Source organism: Salvelinus fontinalis, chromosome 6 (genome assembly GCF_029448725.1).
Source record: "Salvelinus fontinalis isolate EN_2023a chromosome 6, ASM2944872v1, whole genome shotgun sequence".
Classification (NCBI taxonomy): domain Eukaryota; kingdom Metazoa; phylum Chordata; class Actinopteri; order Salmoniformes; family Salmonidae; genus Salvelinus; species Salvelinus fontinalis.
This window is the reverse complement of record NC_074670.1, coordinates 11,538,637-11,562,644: the sequence shown is the minus strand read 5'-3', so window position 1 is coordinate 11,562,644 and position 24,008 is coordinate 11,538,637. Positions and strand designations below refer to the sequence as shown.

At 48.7% G+C, this 24,008-nt stretch overlaps 1 protein-coding gene across 3 annotated transcripts; it reads left to right on the top strand.

The window, feature by feature from the left end:
* Window positions 1–75: 75 nt before the first annotated feature.
* LOC129857033 (protein virilizer homolog) lies at window positions 76–24,008 on the top strand. Of its 3 annotated transcripts, none has more exons than XM_055924917.1 (25): window positions 76–171; window positions 813–925; window positions 3,534–3,620; window positions 4,840–4,888; window positions 4,999–5,161; window positions 5,271–5,390; window positions 5,586–5,798; window positions 7,532–8,253; window positions 8,351–8,488; window positions 8,673–8,899; window positions 8,997–9,679; window positions 10,414–10,496; window positions 14,341–14,823; window positions 14,912–15,067; window positions 15,765–16,000; window positions 16,856–17,105; window positions 18,087–18,304; window positions 18,437–18,569; window positions 18,701–18,850; window positions 18,950–19,113; window positions 22,433–22,529; window positions 22,610–22,773; window positions 22,881–23,230; window positions 23,342–23,494; window positions 23,649–24,008. In XM_055924917.1, the coding sequence occupies exons 1-25, from the start codon at window positions 109–111 to the stop codon at window positions 23,819–23,821; spliced, it is 5,388 nt and encodes a 1,795-aa protein (XP_055780892.1). In that variant the 5' UTR covers window positions 76–108; the 3' UTR covers window positions 23,822–24,008. The 3 variants fall into 3 exon arrangements, with proteins under 3 accessions (XP_055780892.1, XP_055780891.1, XP_055780890.1); XM_055924916.1 differs by having other exon boundaries at window positions 5,586–5,825; window positions 18,953–19,113; XM_055924915.1 differs by having other exon boundaries at window positions 5,586–5,825.

Below are 24,008 nucleotides of genomic sequence, written 5' to 3'. Positions count from 1 at the left end.
AAACTGATTCGGGGTCTGTCTTTACAGAACTGCTTGCCGTCGGGTTTTAAAACCCGGAAACCGTTGTGGCTAGATCCGGAAGTTTACCCCAAGTGAAAACAGAAAAACATGGCGGGGGACACTTTAACGGAACTACTTTTTCTGGATACGTTCAAACATCAAAGTGCAGAGGTAGCTAAATTTGTTAATATCACTTGCTATTTTATCCCAGCAGTATACTTTGCTGAGATTCCAGTTAGCTAGCTAACTACAGCTTCTGATCCCCCGTTCCCCTAGGCTAATGCTAACACGGTGGCCACCTTGCATAATAACTAAATCGTCCTTCCAAACTAAGTGTGATGCATTGTTTCCTAACAAGGTATTACTTTTTTAAGTAGGTTACGGGTTCTTATATTCAGTGGTCTCTTCTACAGTTGCAGCGGGGATAGGGATACGCGAAACTAGCTAGCCATAACAGATAACGGGACAGTCGGCAACGGCGTGTGCGCAGATTGTTTACCGGCTTGCTAGTCACACAGCTAACGTGTGTGTTTACTTGCTAGTTAGCGACTCACACTGTTTACGTTACACAGACAGTTTTCAGACTGTTCATATTTACAGATATAGCCTACAGTTACTGTCTGCAGATGAATACACGAAATTCCCAGTTGTCCCTTTTTGTTTTTGTATGGCACAAAAAGTGCTGACTGTTTTTGTTGTGCGCTAACATGGTCTAAATAAAAATCTAATCACATTTTATTTTTCACAAACGCTGAATACAACGGATGTGGTAGGCCTTACAGTGAAATTATTAAAATGTATTCTGTCTGTAGCTGAGCAATGTAGATGTGATGCGGTTCCCGTGTGGTGTCCTGATCACAGAAGTGCGCGTCATTCCCCCTGGAATTAAAGCACACACCAGCCTGCCAGACAACCGGGCATTTGGGTAAGAAACCATCATTCAAGGTGTATAAGGGAGAGCTAAATAAATATATACTCCTAGCTATGTGCATGTGACATCTGAGACTGGGATGTGTGTGAGGGGAACTTCAGGGGCCTCAAACAATCATGCATAGGCACAAATATGTGCGTAAACCATGCGTGGGATCATTTCCGCGCAAAGTGTGCGATTTATCAACATGAACATTTGCCATGACTGTGCTCACACAGTGCCAAGTGGTGGAATAATGCCTTGATCACACCTACAGCCTCATTGCCCAAAATGGTACGCAGCATCATCTGGATATGTGTTCAACGAAATTTCAACATTCGCCTTCTGCTACCATTAATGTCAAACCGTCTACCATACAATTTGATGCATAAATTCAATAAATCCAATGTATGCACCACATAGAACAAACTGTAACGCAATTCTGCAAGGCAAATGCAGCATTCCATTGGGAATGTACTGCTAGTGTACCAAACACAGCATTCCATTGTGAATGTACTTCTAGTGTACCAAACGCAGCATTCCATTGGGAATGTACTTCTAGTGTACCAAACGCAGCATTCCATTGGGAATGTACTTCTAGTGTACCAAACGCAGCATTCCATTGGGAATGTACTTCTAGTGTACCAAACGCAGCATTCCATTGGGAATGTACTTCTAGTGTACCAAACGCAGCATTCCATTGGGAATGTACTTCTAGTGTACCAAACGCAGCATTCCATTGGGAATGTACTTCTAGTGTACCAAACGCAGCATTCCATTGGGAATGTACTTCTAGTGTACCAAACGCAGCATTCCATTGGGAATGTACTTCTAGTGTACCAAACGCAGCGTTCCATTGGGAATGTACTTCTAGTGTACCAAACGTAATGACACTGTCGGTGTGATCGAGGTGTAAGGGAACTGTCAAGCGTAGAATGGGGGGGAAATATATGTTGAAAATGTCTGAAATTGTGATGGAGTAATAATTTTCGATGTCATTGTATTTCCATTGTGAATTCATGCAACATATCTTGACAGGCATATCATTTGACCACCAGTGCATTTGTTACTATAATAATTCACATAAAGTACAGTCATTTATTATTTAACCTTTATTTAACTAGGCAAGTCAGTTAAGAACATATTCTTATTTAGAATGACAGTCTACCCCGGCCAAACCCAGATGGTGCTGGGCCAATTGTGCGCCACCCTATGGGACGCCCAATCACGGCAGGATGTGATTCGAACCAGGGACTGTAGTGATGCCTCTTGCACTGAGATGCAGTGCCTTAGAACGCTGCGCCACTCGGGAGCCCAAAGTTAGAGGCACGTGTGAAAGTGAAACCATTGTTGAAACATGATAAAAGACTTGAAATAATAGGAAATTGAATGAGAGGTTGATCAAATTTGACACATATTTACCAGATGTTATTGCAGGTGTAGCGAAATGCTGGTGTTTGTAGCTTCAACAGTGCAGTAGTATCTGTGCAGTAGTATGATCTTGCTCAGAAAGTAACGATTGGTTTTGGGAAATTATATGTGATGAGCCAATCTTATAGGATTTCTGTGAGGACTTAAGACTTACTTTAAAAAGGCAACCGCATGCCATTCCGGTGTACATCCAAGTGCTGTCCACCCTCAGGTTTTGGCATCGGGATCTTTCCGATCGACATTTCACAGCTTCGATGAGACAGTGTTTTGGATGCAATTTTCAGTAAAACAAACTGTAACGTACAATTTCCTTACACCGTCGCCCAACAGGTTGAAGTCAAGAGAGGTTTCTTTGCCATCAATGGGTTCCCAAATACGAACGGAGCAATAGACGGCACCCACATCGCCATAAAAGCACCATCCCAAAATGAGTTGAACTATGTGGACAGAAAAGGCTTCCACTCTTAATATGCAGGTGATCATTTATGTGACGGGCAGAAGACATTGGTGGCCAATGTTGGCCTATACGCCTACAGGAAGGAGCTGTTGAGGATGGATGGCTTATTCCTGACTGTTGTCTACTCATTTGAAGTAGATTTACCATTGCTAACGCAACTCATAGTCTTAATGGTTTTACTGGTCAAGCCACAACTGAGAGACAAATAAACCCTTTTGGTTGTACTCAATCTCTGACACTAGCACCTCCTATTTTCTTAGCTTTCTTTGGTTGCAACGTAGTTATCCTGGTACAGTGTGGTATATTCCCCACGTGGTTTAAAGGGATGATTTTGACCATGTAGGATTAATTGGGGGCATTTCAACATGCAAATTGCCAGGGTCATGCAATTTGCAAGGGTCATCCAAGGTCGTGCACGAGCACTGAGGCTGAGAACATTTGGTATTTATCAACGATTATCTCCTACTGGTGTACGCATGAAGCTCGTAGGATTGTTTGATAAATCACACTTTTTCTATGTTTAGGAACGTTCTAAATTCTGTTCGTAAGAAGTATTTTATAGAAGTTTCTACGCAATATTGATAAATGTAGCTGTAATGTTCAGTTTGGCCTCATTCTCACCGGGGTAGTTTGGTGATTTGTGAGGTAATCGTAACCGGACAGACGGGATCTCTCATGTGGCTGAAAGGGGGGCTGGGTGGTGATGTCATATCCTGTTCCTGTCTGTGTTTCCAGGGAGACATCGCCTCATTCCTTTCAGCTGGAGCTTTTCTTCAACAACCTCACTAAACCCAGCAACGCCTGCTTCCACAGACTGGGCAGGTCAGTAACACTTTGTACCTTCTATTTGAATTGAATGTATTTGTGTAAAATATATATACAACAGAAATGTACAATGTGGACACAGAGGATAGCACTTAAAAGTATTAATTAAAGCACTTGTTTCCAAAGAGGTGTTCTCGAATATACCTCTACTTCTCTCAAGCTCTGTATCCCTCTCTCTCTACCTCTTCCTCTCTCTGTCTGTATCCCTCTCTCTCTACCTCTTCCTCTCTCTGTCTGTATCCCTCTCTCTCTACCTCTTCCGCTCTCTGTATGTATCCCTCTCTCTCTACCTCTTCCTCTCTCTGTATGTATCCCTCTCTCTCTACCTCTTCCTCTCTCTGTCTGTATCCCTCTCTCTCTACCTCTTCCTCTCTCTGTCTGTATCCCTCTCTCTCTACCTCTTCCTCTCTCTACCTCTTCCTCTCTCTGTCTGTATCCCTCTCTCTCTACCTCTTCCTCTCTCTGTCTGTATCCCTCTCTCTCTACCTCTTCCTCTCTCTGTCTGTATCCCTCTCTCTCTACCTCTTCCTCTCTCTACCTCTTCCTCTCTCTGTCTGTATCCCTCTCTCTCTACCTCTTCCTCTCTCTGTCTGTATCCCTCTCTCTCTACCTCTTCCTCTCTCTGTCTGTATCCCTCTCTCTCTACCTCTTCCTCTCTCTGTCTGTATCCCTCTCTCTCTACCTCTTCCTCTCTCTACCTCTTCCTCTCTCTGTCTGTATCCCTCTCTCTCTACCTCTTCCTCTCTCTGTCTGTATCCCTCTCTCTCTACCTCTTCCTCTGTCTCTCTCTGTCGCTCCTGCCCTCCCAGTATCTGTCTATTTCTCTCTCCCCGCCCCTCCCTTTTTCTCACTTCCCAGAATGTGTCTATAAAAGTATTTGAGAGCTCAAGTCTCACCTGTAGAACCTGTCAGGGCAGAGACCAATCTGTGACGACTGTCTTAGTTCTTGTTCACTCCGAGACGGGTTGCCAGAAACTTAGCCCTGTTGCTGCACCTGCAGAATCACACACAACAGAATGTAGAACCCAGAATGCCACATCAATCATTCCAACAGAGAACACAGGCACAACCTAATGTTAGTCAAGAGCTCACAGGCCGTTGTTGTTCACCGGAGAGAGAACTTGCAGTACATCAGCCCCTCTACTGTAGCCTGCTCCACTACTAATGGAAATGTGATAATTCTGTCTCTCTTTCTCTCGCTGTCTCGTCCTTACAGTTTTGAATATGACGAAAACAAGTCCATCGTTTTCAGGCCCAATGGAAAGGTAAAGACTCCTCCCCCTCTGTCTGTAGAAAGGTCACGGTTCTCTCTACAGGTGAACTGTGTTGTGTGTGTCGCTGTGTGTTTGTAATGGTGAGTGTGTGTGTTGTGTAGGTGAACACAGATGGACTGGTGCTGCGTGGATGGTACACCAGTCTGACGGTGGCGGTGTACGGTACAGCAGAAAGGTCACATGGTCACGACCGGGACTCCCCCCCACCTCCCCCTCCCCCACCCCCACAACAACAGACTGGCCTCAACAGGATCATCAAACAAGGTGGGTAAAGACTCATACTAGGGTTGCCAGGATACCACTATCACAATACTATCATACTTTCCATGGCAAAAGGGAAAACACAAGGTGGACTAAACTGTGTGTGTCTCAGAGTGGGATAAGGAGGAGCAGTATAATGTCAGTCCCCCCAGACCAGCTCCCAGAGGCCCCCGCACCCCTCCTGGACCGCCCCCACCAGATGATGATGATGAGGAGCCGGTTCCAGTGACCGGTAACACACACACACACACTTCTCTGCATCTCTATGTTCATCTCACAGGGACAGATTTCATACTGTATATTCAACTAGATAACCTTGCCAAAAGAAACATTTCCATGTATTTGTGCAAGCTTGTATCCGTGTATACCTGATGCCCTCTTTGGTTGCCGTGATAACCGACTGTGGTGTCCATGGTGACTGTCTCAGTTGGAGTGGCCAAGGCGGAGCCGACTGAAAGAGGGGAGGACTACCTGGAGGCAGTCTCACCTGAGCGCAGCTCACTGCCTGCCGACGAACCCTACTCAGACGCCGAGCCTGAGGAAGAGGGGGAGGAGGAAGAGGATGAAGAGCCGGAAGAAGAGGACGATGCACGGACAGAGTGTAGCGCCCCTGAGGATGAGGAGGAGGAAGAGGATGAGGGTGAGGAGGAGGAAGAGATGGAGGAAGGTAGGGGGGCTCCTGTGTGACCGCAGGACAGACAGTGTGTGTGTGCTCTGGCATGCTGCTCAGACCACTCAATCCTACACCCTGCTCAGACCCCTACACCCTGCTCAGACCCCTCAATCCTACACCCTAGACCCTGTTCAGACCCCTCAATCCTACACCCTGCTCAGACCCCTACACCCTGCTCAGACCCCTCAATCCTACACCCTAGACCCTGTTCAGACCCCTCAACCCTACACCCTGTTCAGACCCCTTCACCCTACACCCTGCTCAGACCCCTACACCCTGCTCAGACCCCTCAATCCTACACCCTGCTCAGACCCCTCAATCCTACACCCTACACCCTGTTCAGACCCCTCAGCCCTACACCCTACACCCTGTTCAGACCCCTCCACCCTACACCCTGCTCAGACCCCTCAATCCTACACCCTGCTCAGACCCCTCAATCCTACACCCTACACCCTGTTCAGACCCCTCAGCCCTACACCCTACACCCTGTTCAGACCCCTCCACCCTACACCCTGCTCAGACCCCTCAACCCTACACCCTGTTCATACCCCTCAACCCTACACCCTGTTCAGACCCCTCAACCCTACACCCTACACCCTGCTCAGACCCCTCAACCCTACACCATGTTCAGACCCCTCAACCCTACACCCTGTTCAGACCCCTCAACCCTACACCCTACACCCTGCTCAGACCCCTCAACCCTACACCATGTTCAGACCCCTCAACCCTACACCCTGTTCAGACCCCTCCACCCTACACCCTGCTCAGACCCCTCAACCCTACACCCTACACCCTGTTCAGACCCCTCAACCCTACACCCTACACCCTGCTCAGACCCCTCCACCCTACACCCTGTTCAGACCCCTCCACCCTACACCCTGCTCAGACCCCTCAACCCTACACCCTGTTCAGACCCCTCCACCCTAACCCTACACCCTGCTCAGACCCCTCAACCCTACACCCTGTTCAGACCCCTCAACCCTACACCCTGCTCAGACCCCTCCACCCTAACCCTACACCCTGCTCAGACCCCTCAACCCTACACCCTGTTCAGACCCCTCAACCCTACACCCTGTTCAGACCCCTCCACCCTAACCCTACACCCTGCTCAGACCCCTCAACCCTACACCCTGTTCAGACCCCTCCACCCTAACCCTACACCCTGCTCAGACCCCTCCACCCTACACCCTGTTCAGACCCCTCAACCCTACACCCTGCTCAGACCCCTCCACCCTAACCCTACACCCTGCTCAGACCCCTCAACCCTACACCCTGTTCAGACCCCTCAACCCTACACCCTGTTCAGACCCCTCCACCCTAACCCTACACCCTGCTCAGACCCCTCAACCCTACACCCTGTTCAGACCCCTCCACCCTAACCCTACACCCTGCTCAGACCCCTCCACCCTACACCCTGCTCTGTGCTGTTATAACCAGCCTAACCAGTTGTAATAATAAGGCTTAGAGCCATGGCTGTTGTTGCTGTAGTATCAGATCCTCTTGCATGACAAACTAACTGTGCCTGTCTGCTGTGGTTCTCTAACATTCTTAACTCTTGGTTGAGTGAACTATAATTTCATCATGTTATTAATGTTTTACAACTTATGTGAGTGTTGTGAGTGAGGCCTTTTCTTTTGCTGTGTTTGTGTTTTTGTTGTTTTACAATATTTCTCCCTCCTCACCCTCCCTCCTCTCTCCAGGTGATGATGGTTATGAGAAGATCAGTAGTGATGAGGATGACTTGGACAATGGGAGTTTTAAGCTGCCCAGTTTTGACATTGACTACACCCCTGAAGACCTGGCCTCTGTGCCCCCTGTCCAGTACGACCCCTACGAAAGAGAGCTACGCCCACTGCTCTACTTCACCCCTCCCTACAAGACCCGCTTCGACTCCCAGCTGGAGAGGGCTAGGGGGGCTGTGTGTGTTGGTCCAGAGGGGCCTGGAGGTGGAGAAGGGGCAGAGGCTGAGGTTGTTGCCCAGATGAGAGAGCTCCTGGCTGGGATAGGAGAGGACCGTGACTCCCGCTGGGTCACGGCCCTAGAGCAGGCATCAGGGCTGCTCGCTAGAGGGCTGGGCTTTCTGATTGGACAGGGGGAATGGGAGGAGCCTATTGGAGCTCTGGTTCGATGGGCTCTCCAGGGTCTTAGTATGGAGATAGCTCTGACCCAACCCATTGCTCTAAACCTCAGGCAGCTGAAAGCTGGAGCTAAGCTGGCTTCCTGCTTGGCCGAGTGCCCACAGGGCCTCACTGCGTTGCTGCACGAGGGAGCACTGGAGCTCCTACTAGAGCTGCTCCAGGTGGACCATGTGTCGTCCACGCTGAAGCTGTGTATCCTGAGGGCTCTGGATGCTCTGACCAGTGCCCCCGCTGGTGTGGAGGCCTTCCTACAGGAGGGGGAGATGGAGAGGAGTGGATACCAGGTGAGAGAAGCCATAGACATACGGTACACATGAAGACCTTATAATAGAGAGGCTGCGTGTGTTTCTAACTGAGGTTGTGTGTGTGTGTGTCCTGCAGCGGTTGGTGCAGCTGTTCCTGGGGGAGGAAACCGTGCGGGTGGTAACCGCAGGCAATGCCATTCTGCAGAAAAGCCACGCCTATGAGGTTATGACTGATCTGCAGAGGACAGCGGCAGCCTGGAGCGAACCTCTGCAGGTAAGCACACACTGACTGGAGATCTACGTTTTAAGAACAGTTATTTGGGTCTGATGAAGCTTCCCATTTCATAACCAGTTCCCAGTTCAGTGTGGAACTCTGGGGTTTCTATGACTGAGGTTCTACTGTCCACATAATTACTACAGAATATCAGTATATAAGAATTATCAGTGTTATATTTCAGGATGAGGGTGAGGAGCCTGACATAGCCATGGAGGAGGAGACATCATTAGGCCCCTCCCCTGTCAGCGAGGCTGAGCTGGATAGGTTGGCTGGGGTTCTAGAAGAGTTACATCACCTTCTAGAGACCGCCCCCCACACCATGGTCCAGCCCCCTGGAAAGGCCTTCCCTACAACCGCACGCATTACGGGTCCACAGGAGAGAGACGACCCCTACCCTACACTGTACAGGTAGGTACAACACACGCACGCACGCACGCACGCACACACACACACACACACACACACACAGTCATTTGTACTAATAACTCTCCCCCCCACCCCACAGGTACATGCATGCATGTCACTTCCTGGAGAGCTCCGCGGTGGCGTTGTCAGCAGCAGTGGCGGCGGGGCATACAGGTGTCACTCACGCTGTCAGGGAAGTCCTGCACTTTCTGTCTCTCACCCAATCAGGACTGCTTTTCATGCTGGCCCAGCCCACGCCTACCAACCTGCTGCTCCGCCTCCTAGCAACCGTCGCCGAGGTTGAGGGAGAGGAGCCTATGGTCACTGGGGGCGACGGCGGGTTCTGGGGCCCCGGGTTGGGTGAAGAGGGTTTGGGGGTGTGGCTGATGCAGGCGCTGCATGCCCTCCAGAGCGTGTCTGAGCTGATGAGTCACGTGACTGCCGGCGGGGAGGGAGGGGTGGGGCTAGAGGAGGGGGACAGTGCAGAGGTACTGAGCATGCTCCATGCCCTCTACCTCATCACCTTCACACAGACTGGGAGGAGCGCTGTGGCCCACGTCTTCAGCCTGGAGAACAACCTCTCCTGTCTGGTTACGCTGCTGCAGCACCACAGCAAGGACGGACACGGGGAGGCCAAGGCCCGGAAGGCGGTGACCTATAACTATGCGTGTATGCTGGTGCTGATGGTGGTTCAGAACTCCAGTGATCTCCGTACCATGGAACAACACGCTGCTCCTCTACTCATCCTGGCCAAGGCTGATGACACCAACGCTAAACTACAGGGTGCGTAGCTCCTGACCCCTGACTATAACAACGCTAGGTTGGTATCAAACCTTAACCCCTAACCTCTGACCTATAACTCCAAACCAACCTTATCAACAGTGGGTGAACTAGTAGTCCCTTAACCTTCATCTTAAAAATACTTCTACACCCACCTCTATCATTGTAATGACATAGCCTGACCCATCACCCCTTAGAAATGTGTTGAAGGCCTCCCGAGTGGCGCAGCGGTCTATGGCACTGCATCGACGGATTCGATCCCAGGCTGTGTCACAGTCGGCCGTGACCGGGAGACCCATGAGGCGGCGCACAATTGGCCCAGCGTCGTCCGGGTTAGGGGAGGGTTTGGCCGGGCTGAGATGTCCTTGTCCTATTGCGCTCTAGCGACTCCTTGTGGTGGGCCGGGCGCCTGCAAGCTGGCTTCGGTCGCCAGCTGGACGGTGTTTCCTCCGACATGTTGGTGCGGCTGGCTTTCGGGTTAAGCGAGCGGTGTTTCAAGAAGCAGTGCGGGTCGTGTTTCGGAGGACACATGGCTCTCAACCTTCGCCTCTCCCGAGTCCGCAGGGGAGTTGCAGCGATGGGACAAGACTGTTACTATCAATTGGATATTACGAAATTGGGGAGAAAAGCACCGCCCAAAAAACAACAAAAAACATGTGTTAAACTATATTCAGAATTCCTTGCAAAGGTGAACTGCAACACTAAGTGATCCTCTCAGTGTTGGTGTTGTGTTCCAGAGCTGAGTCAGTGGCTGGAACCTCTGGACAAGGTGAAGTTGGAGATGGGCAGCATCCCCAGCCTCATAGACTACATCAAACAGGTGAGCCGTTACACTACATGTCCTCAAGGACTGATAACCTGTTGCTGTTTGTTTAATCCTTCATAATGATGACTTGGCTGCAGGCCTTCAGCTCCCTACACGCGCACGCACACGCACACACACACACACACACACACACACACACACACACACACACACACACACACACACACACACACACACACACACACACACACACACACACACACACACACACACACACACACACACACACACACACACACACACCGACTTGCTTTGATATAACTTGCTGACTAAACTCCACTCCATGGTGAAGGAAGTTTCTGATGAAATCCACCAACGAGTGAAGCAGAGATTAGGCTTTGTGGAATTCAGCAAAGACTACATTGATTCGCCCAAGGTCAATACTTAAAAAAATATATATTATAATTATGAAACGCTTAACTTGTACCTGTGTTTGTCCTCTGTAGTTGCGTGCCTTTCTTTGTTAGCTGAAATCCATACTTTTTCAATAAACGTTATTCAAAAACATACTGTTTCCTTGTTGAGATTCAATTGACAAATGCTAATTTGCGCTGAGTTGCCATCTTAGAGCAACAGCAACGGGCAAACTGTCGGTGGTTGTATTTGATTAGCTTCATTTCAGCTAACAAAGAAAGGCACGTAACTAAAGAACAAACATAGGTACATGGTAAGCGTTTCATAATACATTTTATTCATATAGTCGGACCTGAATTCCACAAAGCATGGTCTCTGCACCACTCCTTTGGTGGATTTCAGCAGAGACGTCCTTCATCATGGAGTCAGCTAGTTTGATTTGAATTATTAGGATCTTCAATGGCGACAGCTAGTCTTACTGGGTGTGACTGGGGTCCAACTGGGGTTCCGACTGGGGGCTTACTGGGGCTCCGACTGGGGTCTTACTGGGGTTCCGACTGGGTTCCGACTGGGGTTCCAACTGGGGTCTTACTGGGGTCTTACTGGGGCTCCGACTGGGTTCTTACTGGGGGCTTACTGGGGCTCCGACTGGGGTCTTACTGGGGTTCCGACTGGGTTCCGACTGGGGTTCCAACTGGGGTCTTACTGGGGTCTTACTGGGGCTCCGACTGGGGTTCCGACAGGTCTTACTGGGGTTCCGACTGGGGTCTTACTAGGGTCCTGACTGGGGTTTCAACTGGGGTTCCGACTGGGGTTCCGACTGAGGTCTGACTGGTGTCTGACTGGGGTCTGACTGGGGTACGATACATGACATTTGAGACAAAATACTTGACAATTTAAAAACATTAACGTGTGCGTGTGTGTGTGTGTGTGTGTGTGTGCACACATCGATCGGTTATACATACATGTCAGTACATATGCACAACAAGTAGGTCACATGCGGGAGAGGCCTTGTGCTGTGAGGTGTTGGTTTATTTGTTTTTTGAAACCAGGTTTGCGGTTCACTTGTGCTATATAAGATGGAGGGAGTTCTATGCGCTCATGGCTCTGTATAATACTGTACACTTCCTTGAATTTGTTTTGGACCTGGGGACTGTGAAAAGATCCCTTGTGGCATGTCTGGTGGGGTGTGTGATTGTGTGTGTGTGTCAGTCCTGTGTGTAAGTTGACTATGCAAACAATTTGGAATTTCCAACACATTGCGTCACTTCTTGTTTTTATAAGAAACAGTCAGTCTTTCCTCAACTCTTAGCCAAGAGAGACTGGCATGCATAGTGTTAATATTAGCCCTCTGATTACAATGAAGAGCAAGACGTGCCGCTCTGTTCTGGGCCAGCTGGAGCTTAACTAGGTCTTTCTTTGCAGCACTTGACCATATGACTGGACAATAATCAAGATAAGATACAACTAGAGCCTGTGGAGTGTGGTGTCAAAAAAGCATCTTTCCAACCATTGAATCTATATGTTTTGACCATGACCGTTTACAATCTACGGTAACATCAAGTAATTTAGTCTCCTCAACTTGTTCAACAGCCACAACATTCATTACCAGATTCAGCTGAGGTCTAGAACTTAGGTAATGATTTGTACCAAATACAATGCTCTTAGTTTTAGAGATGTTCAGGACCAGTTTATTACTGGCCACCAATTCCAAAACAGACTGCAACTCTTTGTTAAGGATTCAGTGACTTCATTAGCTGTGGTTGCTGATGCGTATGCGGTTTAATCATCAGCATACATGGACACACATGCTTTGTGTAATACCAGTGGCAGGTCATTGGTAAAAAAAATAAAACAGTAGAGGGCTTAGAGAGCTGCCCTGCGGTACATGCAAATAGTTGTGGCAGTGGCTGACCCAGATCTTGGAGGGAGAGAGAGAGAGAGCACGTGCGTCTTTGGAAAGTATTCAGACCCCTTGAATTTTTCGGCATTTTTTAAAACGTTACCGCCTTATTCATCCTGTTTCCATTGATCATCCTTGATGTTTCTACAACTTGATTGGAGTCCACCTGTGGTAAATTAAATTGATTGGACATGATTTGGAAAGGCCCACACCTGTCTATATAAGGTCCCACAGTTGACAGTGCATGTCAGAGCAAAAACCAAGCCATGAGGTCGAAGGAATTATTCCTAGAGCTCCGAGACAAGACCGTGTTGAGGCACAGATCTGGGGAAGGGTACCAAAACATTTCTGCAGCAGTGAGGTCCCCAAGAACACAGTGGCCTTCATCATTCTTAAATGGAAGAAGTCTTGGTGGTTCCAAACTCTTCCTAGAGCTGGCCTCCTGGCCAAATTGAGCAATCGGGGAAGAAGGGCCTTGGTCAGGGAGGTAACCAAGAACCCGATGGTCACTCTGATAGAGCTCTGATAGAGCTCCATAGTTCTTATGTGGAGATGGGAGAACCTTCCAGAAGGACAACCATCTCTGCAGCACTCCACCAATCAGTTCTTTATGGTAGAGTGGCCAGACGGAAGCCACTCCTCAGTAAAAGGCACATGACAGCCCGCTTGGAATTTGCCAATTTGACTCTCAGACCATGAGAAACAAGATTCTCTGCTCTAGATTAAACTATGTGGCCTGAATGCCAATCGTCACGTCTGGAGGAAACCTGGCACCATCTCTACTGTGAAGGATGGTGGTGGCAGCATCATGCTGTGGGGATGTTTTTCAGCGACCGGGACTGAGAGACTAGTCAGGATCGAGGGAAAGATGAACAGAGCAAAGTACAGAGAGATCCTTGATGAAAACCTGCTCCAGAGCACTCAGGACCTCAGACTGTGGAGAAGGTTCACCTTCCTACATGACAACAACCCTAAGCACACAGCCAAGACAATGCAGGAGTGGCTTCAGGACAAGTCTCTGAATGTTTTTGAGTGGCCCAGCCAGAGTCCGGACGTGAACCCGATTGAACATCTCTGGAGAGACTGAAAAATAGCTGTGCAGCAATGCTCCCAATTCAACCTGCAGAGCTTGAGAGGATCTGCAGAGAAGAATGGGAGAAACTCTCCAAATAAAGGTCTGCCAAGCTTGTAGTGTCATACCCAAGAAGACCCAAGGCTGTAATCTCTGTAAAAGGTGCCTCAACAAAGTATTGAAAAAAGGGTCTGAATACTTACGTAAATGTGATATTTAATTTATTATTTTTTAAATATATATTTACAATGTTTATTTTTTTTAAACTGTTTTTGCTTCGTCATTATGGGTTATTGTGCGTAGATAGAGGGGGACAACAATTTAATCAATTTTAGAATAAGGCTGTAAAGTAACAAATGTGGAAAAAGTCAAGGGGTCTGAATACTTTCCGAATACACTGTGTGTGGCTGAAGTAAATAAAATACTTACTGTATGTACATGTGTATTATTGGTCATATTACTAACAGAAAACCCATTCTGTCCTGTCTGTCCCGTGTGTGTCCCTATAGAACGTCCAGAACGTGTTGACTCTAGAGGGAAGTGGACTGATGTCTGCTCTGAGGGTCCTCTGCCAGATCGCCTGTCCCCCTCCCGCCGTAGAGGCTCAGCAGAGAGATCTGAAGTGGAGTCTAGCAGGAGTGCAGTTGTTTTCTGGGGAGGGCTTGGACACGTGTGTTTGTGTGCTCCAGAAGCTGTGTAGCGTGCTGCTGCCTGCCTGGCGTGTGCACGGACACATGGGACCCACCCCACAGCGCTGTATGATCCTTGGCGTGTGCGCTAACACGCTAAGGCTGCTGCGGACCATGCTGACAGAGCTGCTGCGCAGCGGGGCCTTCCAGTTCAGGGACACGCGTGTGGCGAGCACGTTGGTGACGCTACACATGGTCGTGTGTTCAGCCCCGTCCTCTGGACGTCTAGACTGGGAGGAGACCAAGGTTCAGGCCCTCATCGTAGATGTGCTGCTCACCTTCACACAGGGAGTCAGCGAACAGGTAGAGCTCTTTTCTGATTGACCTTTAACATAATGTTGTGTGTGTTGCGTGCGTGCGTGTAATAAATTGGGTATCATTTCCCCTGTAGATGACCCACACAGAGGAGACTCTGCTCAGTAACACATGGTCTCTGATGCTGAAGGAGGTGTTGGGCTCTCTACTGAAAGCACCAGAGGGACTCTTCTCTGGCCTCACCCTGCTGTCTGAACTGCTGCCACTTCCCCTGCCCATGCAGAGCACGCAGGTACACACACACACGCCTGCTGCTTCTCATGTTGCTACAGCCATCATCAGCAACAGTCTGGAGGTCGTCGGATTGACACTTAACAAACTAATCAATTCTTTTTTTAAATGTTTTTATTTAATTTTTATCCCATTTTCTCCCCAATTTTTCGTGGTATCCAATCGCTAGTAATTACTACCTTGTCTCATCGCTACAACTCCCGTACGGGCTCGGGAGAGACGAAGGTCGAAAGCCATGCGTCCTCCGAAGCACAACCCAACCAGCCGTACTGCTTCTTAACACAGCGCGCCTCCAACCCGGAAGCCAGCCGCACCAATGTGTCGGAGGAAACACCGTGTACCTGGCCCCCTTGGTTGGCGCGCACTGCGCCCGGCCCGCCACAGGAGTCGCTGGAGCGCGATGAGACAAGGATATCCCTACCGGCCAAACCCTCCCTACCCCGGACGACGCTATGCCAATTGTGCGTCGCCCCACGGACCTCCCGGTCGCGGCCGGCTGCGACAGAGCCTGGGCGCGAACCCAGAGACTCTGGTGGCGCAGTTAGCACTGCGATGCAGTGCCCTAGACCACTGCGCCACCCGGGAGGCCACAAACTAATCAATTGATGAGGATTGAAAGCTGTAGGACTTTCATGTTGGAAACATCGAAACCGAAGGGAAAGTGATTTCTAGTTGTGTGTTGTGCCGGTCCCCTCCAGGTGATCTCTGTTCAGGACGTGGCTGTAGCATTGAACACCAGGAAGTTGTGGAGCATGCACCTGCGGGTGCAGTGGGGTGTGTTTGCGGACGCCCTCGGGTGTGTGTGTGGAACTAGCTGTCCTCCGCTGCTGGCCATGCTGCGACGTGTGTGTGTCCAGTTGGCTGACCTCTCCTCTCCCACCGCCACCCTCATCATGAAGACCCTGCTGGAATTCCTGCTGGGGGAACTACAGCCGTAAGACAGTCGCAAACACACCCTTATGCACCTCTTGAACTAAGATGGCAAGCCAAATAAATCCCAAATTGGCTCTGTATATTATTTCACCACCATGCTACCTTCTCTGATGTGTGTGTTTTTGATTTCGATATGTGTGGTTGGGTTTTTGATTTCGGTATGTGTGGTTGTGTTTTTGATTTCGGTATATGTGGTTGTGTTTTTGATTTCGGTATGCGTGGTTGTGTTTTTGATTTCGGTATGTGTGGTTGTGTTTTTGATTTCGGTATGTGTGGTTGTGTTTTTGATTTTGGTATGCGTGGTTGTGTTTTTGATTTCGGAATGTGTGGTTGTGTTTTTGATTTCGGTATGTGTGGTTGTGTTTTTGATTTTGGTATGTGTGGTTGTGTTTTTGATTTCGGTATGTGTGGTTGTGTTTTTGATTTTGGTATGTGTGGTTGTGTTTTTGATTTTGGTATGTGTGGTTGTGTTTTTGATTTCGGAATGTGTGGTTGTGTTTTTGATTTTGGTATGTGTGGTTGTGTTTTTGATTTTGGTATGTGTGGTTGTGTTTTTGATTTTGGTATGTGTGGTTGTGTTTTTGATTTTGGTATGTGTGGTTGTGTTTTTGATTTCGGAATGTGTGGTTGTGTTTTTGATTTTGGTATGTGTGGTTGTGTTTTTGATTTTGGTATGTGTGGTTGTGTTTTTGATTTTGGTATGTGTGGTTGTGTTTTTGATTTTGGTATGTGTGGTTGTGTTTTTGATTTCGGAATGTGTGGTTGTGTTTTTGATTTTGGTATGTGTGGTTGTGTTTTTGATTTCGGTATGTGTGGTTGTGTTTTTGATTTTGGTATGTGTGGTTGTGTTTTTCAGTGTTGAGGGTAAGAGTCCCGGTTGGGGGCAGGTCCTGCGTCTCCTCTCTCTATTCGACACCCTGGTTTCCCAGAGAGCCTGTAAGATCGCAACGTTACACCTGCTCTCTGGCTCCGCCCCTGGAGACGAGCCATTGGCTGATGTCTTCCCCCTGCTACTGTCCCTATTGGTTCCCGCTGCTGACCACGCCCTGCCACAACAGCACTGTGCAGAGCTGGTGGGAACTGTCCTGCAGTCACTGTGTGACCAGGTAACACACGAAGCACCTGGTATTGTATGAAGCTAATGCACTTCATCCACTAGCTGTTGTCTTTCCTTCAGCTATAACAATGGAGAGGTATGGGGTGAATTGGTGCGTGTTATGTTCATAAACATGTAGGTCTTTGTGGATGCTCTTTAGTCTGAACTATGTGTCAGACTAGCAGGGGGTCGTATATCAGGCTGAGCCAGGTAAGAGGGAGCGGAAGAGGGATAGAGAAAGGTGTTTAACCCCATCAGTCCCAAGACTTGTATCTGACTTTCATTTATCTGCATGTCCAGCCGTTATATTTAGTCTCACAATGAAGTGTTTTACCATGTTCTTTTCAGGACAACCAGGGCTACAAGTAGAACACCTAACTATTTGACATAAACAGTTGCATTCATGAGTTTTATTGACAGAGCAAAAACCCGATAGAAATGTAGTTATAAGAATGCTCTAAGTACAGAAATGGTTTGCTCACTGGAAAATGAATATCTAACCTGTCAGTGACAACTGTTCAGAGTTTATAACAGCAACTATGTGAGCTTATCACAGTGTTATAGAAACTATGTCCTGGGATTTACTAAGGTCTTCTATGTAGAAGAACCCCTTACAGTGTTATAGACACTATGTCCTGGGATTTACTAAGGTCTTCTATGTAGAAGAACCCCTTACAGTGTTATAGACACTACGTGCTGGGATTTACTAAGGTCTTCTATGTAGAAGAACCCCTTACAGTGTTATAGACACTATGTGCAGGGATTTACTATGGTCTTCTATGTAGAAGAACCCCTTACCTTCTAACAATTCTTGTGTAGTTTATGAGCATCATAGAGACGAAACATGTTACATGTTTGTGTTCCTGACAGTCAGCTTTTGCCAAGCATCTCAAATCATTCTGACTCTACAGACGTTTTTGTAAACGGTGGGACTCATTGGGTTAACTCTGCTGTGTGTGTGTGTGTGCGTGTGTGTGTGTGTGTGTGTTAGGACATCTCTCTGGTGGTGCCCCACCCAGCCGAGGGGTGTGTGTCAGAGGCCGAGCAACTGGCCAATGCCCTGCCAGGACGGGAAATGATCTCATCAGTGTGCGACTCTCTGATGGAGGTTTTGGGGAATGGAGAGAGCAGTGCCGCTCTGCTCCTCACCTGTCTCAGAACACTCATGTTCCTCACAGAACATGACTATGGACTCTACCACCTCAAAGGGTACACACACACTCCTCATTGCCAGGAGTTTAGATCAATGCAAGTGTAGCATGTGTATATAGACAATAGTAGTGGTTAAAGCACTGAACCCTGTGGAACACCGAATTCAACTTTAGAGATGTGTGTTTTTAGGGCTCTGAAGAAGCACAGTGCCAGTGTGTGTGCTCTGTTGAAGAGACAGGTGTTCTCCTTCAGGAAAGACTCGGCTGAACTCCTCTCTGCTCTGCTGGACTTCCTACGACAGATCCTCAACACTGACCCTCTGGTAAAACCCCAAACAAGTCCATATTAACATGATCAACCATTATCCAGTCAACCATTATCTGCCGATGTGAAGGCCGATCCGCCCGTATATCATTAATCATTGTCTCTGTCACTCTCTCTTCTCATACCCAGGGTTGCTGTGGGGAGGAGAGTGGAGGGGAAGAGTCCGGGCTGGTCCCATCCCCAAGGTCTGTGGCTCTGACTGGCTCAGAGATGAAGGCTCTGCTGCAGTGGGAGGAGACTGACACACACCCTCTTAACACACTAGAGAAACACATCACGGTACACACACACACACACACTTTGTGCATAGTAATGATTATAAATGCAAGTACAGATCTCCGGTCGGAAGTAGTGGAAGTAACTGTTGTGTGTTTGTAGAAGCTGTGCAAGGAGGAGGATTCATTGGAGACCCTGTTGGAAAATGTGATTGGTCTACGACAGACGCTGGAGACTACTACGGAGACCACTACCACATCTTCTCCCCCTGAGACGGAGCCCACTCTACCCAACCCTGACACGCTATTGGCCCAGTTCAACCACAGGTACCGCCCACTGACACTGTTGGCCCAATAGATACCATTAAAGCTGCAATATGTAACTTTTTGTGCGAGCTGAACAAATTCACATAGAAATGTGACTTATAGATCTGTCATTCTCACTGAACGCACGTCTAGAAGCGGTAGGTCTGTTATATGCGTGCTATTTTTATGCTTCCAGTTCTTAAATTTTTGCATCTTTTACTTTCGGTTTTGCACACCAGCTTCAAACAGCAGAAACAGTCATGGAAGATATATTTCACTTAAGCAATACGGCCCGAGGGGGTGTGCTATATGGCCAATATCAAATCAAAGTTTATTTGTCATGTGCGCCGAATACAACAGGTGTACCTTACAGTGAAATGCTTACTTACAGGCTCTAACCAATAGTGCGAAAAAAAGGTATGTAATACGTAAAGGTATGTAAAGGTAAGCAATACGGCCCGAGGGGGTGTGCTATATGGCCAATATCAAATCAAAGTTTATTTGTCATGTGCGCCGAATACAACAGGAATACCTTACAGTGAAATGCTTACTTACAGGCTCTAACCAATAGTGCGAAAAAAAGGTATGTCTCTGTGTGTGTGTAGGTAAGTAAAGAAATAAAACAACAGTAAAAATTAATTTGAAAATAATAGTAGCAAGGCAATATACAGACGCCGGTTAGTCAGGCTTATTGAGGTGAACAGAGAGTAGCAGTAGCGTAAAAAGAGGGGTTGGCGGGTGGTGGGACACACTGCAGATAGCCCGGTTAGCCAATGTGCGTGAGCACTGGTTGGTCAGGTCAATTGAGGTGGTATGTACATGAATGTATAGTTAAAGTGACTATGCATATATGATAAACAGAGTAGCAGCAGCGTAAAAGAGGGGTTGGGGGGGCAGGGCACACAATGCAAATAGTCCGGGTAGCCATTTGATTACCTGTTCAGGAGTCTTATGGCTTGGGGGTAAAAACTGTTGAGAAGCCTTTTTGTCCTAGACTTGGCACTCCGGTACCGCTTGCCATGCGGTAGTAGAGAGAACAGTCTATGACTGGGGTGGCTGGGGTCTTTGACAATTTTAGGGCCTTCCTTTGACACCGCCTGGTGTAGAGGTCCTGGATGGCAGACAGCTTTGCCCCAGTGATGTACTGGGCCGTACGCACTACCCTCTGTAGTGCCTTGCGGTCGGAGGCCGAGCAATTGCCATACCAGGCAGTGATGCAACCGGTCAGGATGCTCTCGATGTTGCAGCTGTAGAACCTTTTGAGGATCTCAGGACCCATGCCAAATCTTTTTAGTTTCCTGAGGGGGAATAGGCTTTGTCGTGCCCTCTTCACGACTGTCTTGGTGTGTTTGGACCATTCTAGTTTGTTGTTGATGTGGACACCAAGGAACTTGAAGCTCTCAACCTGCTCCACTACAGCCCCGTCAATGAGAATGGGGGCGTGCTCGGTCCTCCTTTTCCTGTAGTCCACAATCATCTCCTTAGTCTTGGTTACGTTGAGGGATAGGTTGTTATTCTGGCACCTCCCTGCCAGGTCTCTGACCTCCTCCCTATAGGCTGTCTCGTCGTTGTTGGTGATCAGGCCTACCACTGTTGTGTCGTATGCAAACTTAATGATGTTGTTGGAGTCGTGCCTGACCATGCAGTCGTGGGTGAACAGGGAGTACAGGAGGGGACTGACCACGCACCCCTGGGCAGCTCCAGTGTTGAGGATCAGCGTGGCAGATGTGTTGCTACCTACCCTCACCACTTGGGGGCGGCCCGTCAGGAAGTCCAGGATCCAGTTGCAGAGGGAGGTGTTTAGTCCCAGGTTCCTTAGCATAGTGATGAGCTTTGAGGGTACTATGGTGTTGAACGCTGAGCTGTAGTCAATGAATAGAATTCTCACATAGGTGTTCCTTTTGTCCAGGTGGGAAAGGGCAGTGTGGAGTGCAATAGAGATTGCATAATCTGTGGATCTGTTTGGGCGGTATGCAAATTAGAGTGGGTCTAGGATTTCTGGGATAATGGTGTTGATGTGAGCCATTACCAACCTTTCAAAGCACTTCATGGCTACGGATGTGAGTGCTACGGGTCTGTAGTCATTTAGGCATGTTGCCTTCGTGTTCTTGGGCACAGGGACTATGGTGGTCTGCTTGAAACATGTTGGTATTACAGACTCAACCAGGGACATGTTGAAAATGTCAGTGAAGACACCTGCCAGTTGGTCAGCACATGCCCGGAGCACACGTCCTGGTAATCCGTCTGGCCCCACAGCCTTGTGTACGTTGGCCTGTTTAAAGGTCTTACTCACGTCGGCTACGGAGAGCGTGATCACACAGTCGTCCGGAACAGCTGATGCTCTCATGCATACCTCAGTGTTGCTTGCCTCGAAGCGAGCATAGAAGTGAATTAGCTCGTCTGGTAGGCTTGTGTCACTAGGCAGCTCGCGGCTGTGCTTCCCTTTGTAGTCTGTAATAGTTAGCCCTGCCACATCTGCCACATCTGACGAGCGTCTGAGCCGTTGTAGTATGATTCAATCTTAGCCCTGTATTGACGCTTTGCCTGTTTGATGGTTCGTCGCAGGGCATAGCAGGATTTCTTGTAAGCTTCCGGGTTAGAGTCCCGCACCTTGAAAGCGGAATTCTTCCCTTTAGCTCAGTGCGAATGTTGCCTGTAATCCATGGCTTCTGGTTGGGGTATGTACGTACAGTCACTGCGGGGACAACGTCCTGGATGCACTTATTGATAAAGCCAGTGACTGATGTGGTGTATTCCTCAATGTCATTGGAAGAATCCCGGAACATGTTCCAGTCTTTGATAGCAAAACAGTCCTGTAGTTTAGAACAGCTAAGGGCTGTTCTTACGCACGACGCAACGCGGATGCCGAGTGCCTGGACACAGCCCTTAGCCGTGGTATATTGGCCATATCACAAACCCCCGTGGTGCCTTTTGCTATTATAAACTGGTTACCAACATAATTAGAGCAGTATAAATAAGTGTTTGTCATATTCTGATGTACTACGGCTGTCAGCCAATCAGCATTCAGGGCTCAAACCACCCAGTTTATAATGCGGTTTAGATCGTACAATGATTCTCTACACGATACTTGCCTGTTTTGTCACATAAACTGAAATTAGGCAAACTATTAGAATTTTAGCAACCAGGAAATGGCAGAGCGATTTCTGCATAGTGCACCTTTAACAAAAGTGCAATTTTAATCAACTGTTTTTTAAATTATGCGCCTGTATGAACTCAATCTGTTTGGGGAATTTGGCTTGTCTTGAATGCTATGGACCCAGTTTTGACCCGAAGCTGTGTGGGTCCTGTTCTGACTGTCTGTGTGTGTTCCCTCCTGTAGGACGGTGTTTGTATTGTCTGAGGTGTTGGATGAGCAGCTGAAGGCTCTGTGGTTCTCCCCCTTCCACACTGATGACATGGAGGCTGAACTAGACATGGTGAGACACCTGTGTGTTGTTTGAATGTGTGTGTGTCTTTCTGTCAGTGTGTGTGTGTGAGTAAACCTCTCTGTTCCTAGGTGAAGGTGGACCTGCTAGGCCTGGCCCAGGAGTGTTGTCCAGAGTTGGACCTGAAGTCAGAGCTGGAACGCTCCTTCCTGTCTGAGCCCTTGTCTCCCAGTCATACCAAAACTAACAAGGGCTTCAGGCTGGGCAAGCACAAACACGAGACCTTCATCACCAGGTACACACACACACACACACACTTTTATCATCTTCAGGTACATAATGTGATTGTATGTGACCCACATGTTAACAAAGAGGCCTGTGTCGTCCTCTTCCTCCCTGCAGTGGTAAGTCAGACTACATCGAGCCAGCTAAGAGAGCCCACATGATGGCTGCTCCTCGCGGTCGAGGTAGAGGGGGCTTCGGGGGACAGCTCTGTCGCCCCCACGACATCTTCCGCCAGCGCAAACAGAACACTTCGCGCCCTCCCAGCATGCATGTGGATGACTTTGTGGCGGCGGAGTTTAAAGACGTTGGGACTCCCCTGGGCCTGTTGCCCCCCAAGCGACCCCCTAAGAGCTCCCCCAAACCCCCCACCAGAGGCCTGTTCACTGGGAATAGAGGCAGGGCTGCCTTCCACAGCCAGCAGACACGCTTTTTCACCCCACCGCAGCCTAAAGGAGTGCTGCTGTCTGGTATGTTGACACACACACACACACACAAACATCGTTGTAAACTAACAAGTGGGTCTGTTGTCTTTCAAAGAACCTTTGACTAACATGTCTTCCCATCCCCCTCCATTCTAGGTAACTATAATGCCCGCCGTGAGGGTGGGCGAGGTGGCACGTCGTGGAGTGGTCCGTTGCCACCGGTTACCCACAGAGGAACGTACAGTGATGCCAGGGGCGGGCAGAGCAACTTCACACGCGGCCCCCTGCCCTCACGCCAGCAGCCTGCAGGTACACACACACACATACCCGTTTGCACACGTACATACTGTATAAACACACACACATACATATTCAGAGAACAACATGAACACAAGATAATACTTTCATGCACAATTACTGATGGTCACCCTTGTTCTTCTCACTCCCTCTCCCTCTCTTCCAGGTGCATATCGCCTGGCTCCGCGGGACCGCGCCCCTCGAGGTCGTGGGGGTACAGGCCTGTCGTGGCTGAGTCAGGGAGGAGGAGGGGGGAGGGGGTCCCAGGGGGGGAAATTTAGCGGTGGGGGAGGCAGCGGAGGGGGGAGGGGACGACACGTTCGCTCCTTCACTAGGTAAACAAACCTGACCAATGACTGCAGCCCGTCACGGCTCTTAACGGACCAATCAGGAATAATGAGTTTATCATCTCCATGGAAACGTGTCCTCTGTGGGATTCTATTGATGATGATGTGTGGAATTTGTTGTATTTTGTTTTAGTTCTTTTACATTGTTGTTCAGACTCAATAAAGTTCTGTGATTGAGA